Source organism: Atractosteus spatula, chromosome 4 (assembly GCF_055471065.1).
Source record: "Atractosteus spatula isolate fAtrSpa1 chromosome 4, fAtrSpa1.hap1, whole genome shotgun sequence".
In the NCBI taxonomy this organism is placed as follows: domain Eukaryota; kingdom Metazoa; phylum Chordata; class Actinopteri; order Semionotiformes; family Lepisosteidae; genus Atractosteus; species Atractosteus spatula.
This window is the reverse complement of record NC_142709.1, coordinates 59064615-59071256: the sequence shown is the minus strand read 5'-3', so window position 1 is coordinate 59071256 and position 6642 is coordinate 59064615. Positions and strand designations below refer to the sequence as shown.

At 39.5% G+C, this 6642-nt stretch overlaps 1 protein-coding gene across 1 annotated transcript; it reads left to right on the top strand.

Annotated features, from left to right (window-relative positions):
* Positions 1–5645, top strand: zic4 (zic family member 4). Its single transcript, XM_088913452.1, has 2 exons — positions 1–1343; positions 4340–5645. Exons 1-2 carry the CDS (start codon positions 197–199, stop codon positions 4774–4776), a joined length of 1584 nt encoding a protein of 527 aa, XP_088769578.1. The 5' UTR covers positions 1–196; the 3' UTR covers positions 4777–5645.
* Positions 5646–6642: the final 997 nt, after the last annotated feature.

The following is a 6642-nucleotide window of genomic DNA, read 5'->3' as shown; positions in this document are numbered from 1 at the left end:
GAATCTCTATTCAGTATCTCAAAGCGTCCTGCTGCTGCCTCTCAACCGAATGGGATTCCACGTAGGCACTGAGATAGAATCTAAACTCTAGAAAGTTTTTTTTTTCCATCGTATATGTTCTATTACTATTAAACGTATTTATCATAATTATTATTATTATTTTGCCTGCTGTCAAGTTATTCTCAAACTAGGAGTAATGAGCGTGGATGCTTTGGGAAACCCAATGATGGACCCCGCGTTCTCCAAACGGAACACGGCGTTGAGATTAGTTGACTTGGCAGGGGCTCACCACCATCACCATCATCACCATACCCCTCAGAGCATGACAGGCTTCCCGGGGTTCAGCAGCCATCCTCACTCAATGGCTCACACGCACCCTGGGGAGATTACTTCAGAACCCCGCCTGGGGCCAAGTCCATTCGGGCCAGAACACATGGGGCACTCCGCGGCCCTCAAACTCAGCCCAGCCCATCATTATTCCCACCACCATCACCACCATAATCATCATATGCCAGGCCACAGTGAAGTTGTCTCCAGTCAAACGGGAGCTTTCGGCCCAGTGCAGGCTGCGGCAGTACCATACTCTATGTCTCACACGGCCCAGGCGCTGACGGCAGGTAGGGATTTCCTAATTCGCAGAGATCTGACAGCTCCAGCCATGCCAGGGCTTACCGATCAGGCTCCTGGTGCAGGTTCTCACCACGGAATGTTTGTCTCAACAACAGGTAGCTACCCTGGACACTATGGTCATCACCCTGAAGCTGGAAACCATAACCTTTTCCCTGGACTCCATCACGAACAACCGCCTAACGGAGCTCCAGGTGGCCAGGCTTTGAATGGACAAATAAGGTTAGGAATACCTGGAGAAATGTACGTTAGGTCTGATCACTTAAGTCAAGTAGCAGGTTCAAGGGCTGATCGGTTTACTGCCTCGCCTCTCCACGGCTACAGCGGCATGAATCTGAATATGAATCTCGGCGCTCACCACCACGGTCCCGGTGCTTTCTTTCGATACATGAGGCAGCCGATCAAACAAGAGCTCATCTGCAAGTGGATAGAGCCGGAACACGCTGCGAAAAAACTTTGCTCCAAAACTTACAGCACCATGCACGAGCTAGTAACGCACGTTACAGTGGAGCACGTCGGAGGACCAGAGCAAGCGAATCATATCTGTTTTTGGGACGACTGTCCTCGAGAAGGGAAGCCTTTTAAAGCCAAGTACAAACTTGTAAACCACATCCGAGTTCACACGGGCGAGAAACCGTTCCCCTGTCCTTTCCCTGGCTGTGGCAAAGTGTTTGCAAGATCCGAGAACCTAAAGATTCACAAGAGGACGCACACAGGTCAGTAATTTCGCAAAATGTATTTTAATGACGTTGTTTTAAATACTCGTGTTAGTATATGGTTGTTGTTTTTTTTTTAAGACGACGCTTTGGTGGTTGGAATGTATAGTACCTTTGTCACAAGAGCTGTTGTGTTACAACGAGATTTGTTTTCAGTGTTATTCCTTCAAGAGATCAGAGTAGCTTTCACTTCAAGTCCCATAAAGTGTTAAACTTCACTACTTAAAAATTAAAGAGTTAGAAGACCTCTAAATATTGAAAGTTTATCCATTTAAAATATAATGCCTAAATATTGAGTTCTATAAGTAATACGTTTTTTTCTTTTAGTGTAGAGCAATATGGAGTAAGCATTTTCATACATTGCGCAAACAACGAGTGATGCGCTGTTAAAAAGTATATATTTGCAGGTGCACTCCAACACGCGTGTAGCAGCAACGCGATTATAGTTGTTTTTATCAACTTTATTTTCAGAATCTGCAAGAAAACAGAGAATATGATAACATGGCAGGAATGTCCCGAAGCTGAAACATATGGCTTACCATTTGTTACACACTAGGACGTTGTTTTTTAACTATAAGGGCCATGATAATGCCTAGACTAAAAATTGGAAACTATCAGTGAGTATTTACAATTTACGGGAATACCCTGTGAAACATCAATAATTACTTTATCAGTAGCCCCTTTGGTGCCTTGCTGGTCATTCCAAAACACTGAGGCCTGTCGTATCTCTCAATAAATGGTGAGAATAAAAGAAAAAATCCAGACAAGTTCTGAGCATCTTTTTTATGCTGCTTCGCGTCATTCTTTCCAATGGCAAGCGGTTTCAACAACCCAATTCATTTCGAAGAGGTAATGACCTGCTAGGTTTCCTAATTTGTTTTCTTTGCCCGCAAGGAATAGATCCAGGGATTCTGATAGTGGCGATGTGGAACTAATCGGTATGTCTTTTAATAAGTGTCATTAAGGTACACCATATAAATATAATACACCTTTAATTTTCGTGTATGGAAATGGTTCTTTTTGATCATTGGTAGACGTTCTGTAATTACCAGTCGTTCGATTTAAAAATAAAACAGCAGAAGAAGCGCTCATGATTTTTGTTCACGCTGACCAGAACACAACAGGTTCTGCGTCAACAGAATGTGACTAAACCTATCTTTTTGTAACCTGAAACACTTGTCTTGCAAATCAAAAAACGTCATTCTAAAAATTAAACAACAGCTTTTAGCAGCCTCGGAAAAGTACCCAATACAACCCCCCTTCCCCTCAAAAATAAACAAATCCAAGGGTCACATTAGCCTTTTTAAACGATGGCAAAATAATGAAATCGCACGATTGTTAATTAAATACAATTGTAAAAGGTAAACATTTGAATCCCCTTTCTATACCATTCCACAGGAATCGATAACAATTTCAGCTCACTCGGATGATTGCAGTGGGGATGACACGTATACGATCTATATATATACTCATTAATATCTGGGGGAAACTATTTTAAAGAGAGGACTTTTTAGGATTAAAACAACATTCACAGAATAAGCTATCAACAAGGCAGTGGACAATCGTGGACAGATGGAGCACCCGTAACAGCAGGATTCTGAAGGTTTCATGATATCGGCATACAGTCCTCCGCTCTTGTTTGTATAAGTTTCGCTCTGATGTTAATAACTTCCACATTCTATGATTTTGTCATCATGAAATTCGTGGGAAGCAAATTCAGCTGTGCAAGTTAGACGATTCACAACAAGTGTTTAAAAATGGCGACGGTGGGTACTTGCTCTATTTTTGAACACGTAGGCCCGAGATGTTTTTTTATAAGCCTTTTCCATGCAGTTGCCCAGAAAAAAATAGCGAGATATCTTTGCCCCCACGGTGTTAAAAAATGAAAGGGATAAGCATTGGAAGTGATTTCTAGCGGGAATGTTTTTCTAAACTCCCGGGAATAGAAAAACCGCTTTTTGTTCGTAGTTACCACACTCTGCAGACCCTGCACAATCTCTGCGTTTATGGATATGGGTTTCCCAGGGGTCCCCTACTTACTACTTGCTTGTAGTACACTAATATCCTTGATTGGCTGTCTCAACCCAACAGCTGAAGGTCAAATTGTTCCTTAACGTGCAACTGTAATTAGACAGCAGTATTGAATATTCTGAGATGCGCTTTTTGATTAATGCTAATGTCTTCAGGTAGTGTTATGTTTTGAAAAGAACACATTCATTAATATAAAGCATCTTGTATTGCAGCAATCGCGAATAGCGTTCGGATGCATACAGTTAACTCTTAAGAGTTCACATTATTAATGTATGCGTCTTATCTGAACGAAATACCAGAATGAATTAAACTTTTAACGCTGAAAACAATAAAATAAAATAAACAATACTGTAAGCTTTTCGGGGAAGTGAGAGGTATATTTCGTCGAATTTTGTTTTAAAATAATATTGATGAATTAGGATACAATAGCTCGATAATTCTCTTCCCATTTTCTAAGTCAATGAAAAAAGAAGACGTTGTACAAGTTACAGTACCTGCACATGGTGCAAAAAATGGCTATTTTTTTAAATTTATTTTCTAAAATGTAGACCCTGAAAACAAACCTGAAACCTGTGTATGGCAGCACCCGCATCATTAAAATGAAGTGAAGACATTACTGGACACTGACCACGTCCTCTTATGTGTGGCCAGACCAGGACTATTGTCCTGAAGGTGTTATGAATTGCATTAAACTCTTTGCTTGTCAAGCCATATCTTTTACTAATGAACATATTGCAGCCTAAATCTTTTATATTCGAAAACAGACACATGCGCCTGGAGACATTTACTTGTCTCGTCGATGACCACGACACTTGCAAGCGAGATTCTGTGGCTTGAACAGATTAAAATGAAATATGACAGTTCACCCCTGAAATAAAGCAGACAAGCAGTGTGGGTGTTTGCATAGCCTATATGTTAGTGCTTCTACTCTTGTAATTTTTTTTTCCCCCTTTTATTTCTTTCAGGAGAAAAGCCTTTTAAATGCGAGTTTGACGGCTGTGATAGACGTTTTGCTAACAGTAGTGACAGAAAAAAGCACTCCCACGTGCACACAAGTGATAAGCCATACAACTGCAAAGTGAGAGGCTGTGATAAGTCCTACACGCACCCCAGCTCCCTAAGAAAACACATGAAAGTGCACTGCAAGTCTCCACCTCCGAGTTCCGGATATGAATCTTCGACTCCTTCCCTCGTCTCCCCTTCTTCGGACTCGGGTCGAGACCCGGCTTCCTCCTCGCACTCCGAGCCCCTCTCCTCTTCTCAAGCTGCTAACTTAAGCGAGTGGTATGTTTGTCACAGTTCGGGAGCAAGTGGCATTCCGACCCCTCCCAGCAAGCCGTCTTCGCCAGATTCTGCGGACGTGCCTCCTTACAGGAACCCCGAACCCGGAGACACGTTTTAGGCAGAACCGAACAGCAGACAATATTCCGAAGATTTTCAAAATAACCCGAACGACAAGAAAAACAAAACAACAACAACAACAACAACAACATATTGAACCACCAACTTTTCAGTTCATAGCACTGCCACGCAGATCCCAAAACTGCTGAAAAACAGCTTGACTTCATAAAACTGCTTTGAAAGCAGCTTTGACCGTATGAACTAAAATATGCTGATTATTTCAGCGCCTGTTTTTTATTGGTTCACCACACGTATTTCAACTAATTTTATGTAAATGCTGTTTTCGCTCTTTTATGTCCATAATTTATTTTTAAACTTGACATAAACACATTTTTGTATTATCGAACCAAAGTGTTTTAATAGAAAATATTGTACATTTGTAAATGGTGATGTTTTCATGTGTAAGTGTGAATAAGAATTTTGTAAAGTGCTATCTTTTCAGTCTTTTGGGGGAAATATTTTTATCGTTTGCTACTGGTTTGTAAAATAAAATTGTAATGAAGCAGTTTCACATAAAAATCACCATTTATACACGGTGTTAGCCGGCATTTAATTTATGGCCAGGTTTTGGTCTAAACATTATACTGTTTGGTATTTAATATTTCTATTTTATCATTACATACTTTACATGACTATTGAAATTTTTAAAAAGACATGTTTTGAGTAACTGTGGGCATTGTGTGTGCTTTTTAAAGATTTGTTCAAAAACTAATTTCTCGACGATGTGATCTCCGAGTGTTTAATCTCCGGGTTGTGTACCAAACTGCCTTGTAATTTTGTCAAGTATTTTAAATAAATCGAGTATTATAGTGATAGTATTGTCAAAGCGCACAGGATGTGTAATGTAAAATAAAATTTGTAATAAACAAATACCTGGGACTTTGTATTTTGTAATGATCACCTTAGCTTTTACTGGATCCATCTCAATTGTGAACATGTATTGGATTTACAGACTCACGCACGCACGCAGCTGAAGTCGATTGAAAGCAGGTGATTTGTGTTTTAGCCTTGCTTCTGATTCTTGGCCAAGAAAGTTTTAAAAAACGACTAAGTAAGACGTCCAGGTTTCTTTGCAGGACAAATAAAGTGAGTTTAACATATTACATATAACATATTACATTCCCCAGAAAAGTCCAGAGGGTTGTACAGAGGTACTAATATTCCAAAAGTTTACAAATGTGTGGAATGCGAAAGGAAAATAACTTCAATTTTATCCTATATTTGGAAAGAATATTATATTACTCATACGAACGTTACTCATGATCATTACTACTTGGTGTGCGATGTTGGTGATGTTGATTTTTTTCAGATTTGAAGTTAAGGATTTCGTTTCAAAATATGTAGAATATGAAGAATATTTTAGAAACGAAAACCTCACATAGTGCCTAGAATTTTCAATATCATCGAACTTTGGCATTCTGTAAAATTTGTGAGGACAGTGATGAAAAATAAACATAGACCTATGCCAATGTATGCGTATATTTTTCCGAATCCTAACTCTTTTAAAATATTTTCCGTGTATATAATGCTTGTCCTTCAAGAACATTATGTTGTTAAAAGAGTACGAACATAATCTGATCTTTTCTTAAATCTCAAATTTCCTATTTTCTTGAGATAGAAGTCTCTCCATTTTCTCTGAAGGTAATCTAGGCAGCGACAGCTGAAAAGCTTGAATATTCTCGTTCAGACTTCAAAGAAGTTTTTTTCTACAAAGAAGTATTTCTTCTCAACGGTGAATCTTCATGGTGAGTTAGGATTTCTATGGCAATAGGCGAGCCAAACTCAAATAGTGAAGGCGTGCGTCTGTACACCGCGGTGTTTTTTAAAGAATAGAATATTTACTGTTTACAGACTTACTCTTGCTCTA

Coding starts and splice junctions, on each gene's coding strand:
- zic4 (XM_088913452.1), top strand. CDS start 197: ATGAGCGTGGATGCTTTGGGAAACCCAATGATGGACCCCGCGTTCTCC. Junction 1,344..4,339: donor TCACAAGAGGACGCACACAG/GTCAGTAATTTC, acceptor TATTTCTTTCAG/GAGAAAAGCCTTTTAAATGC.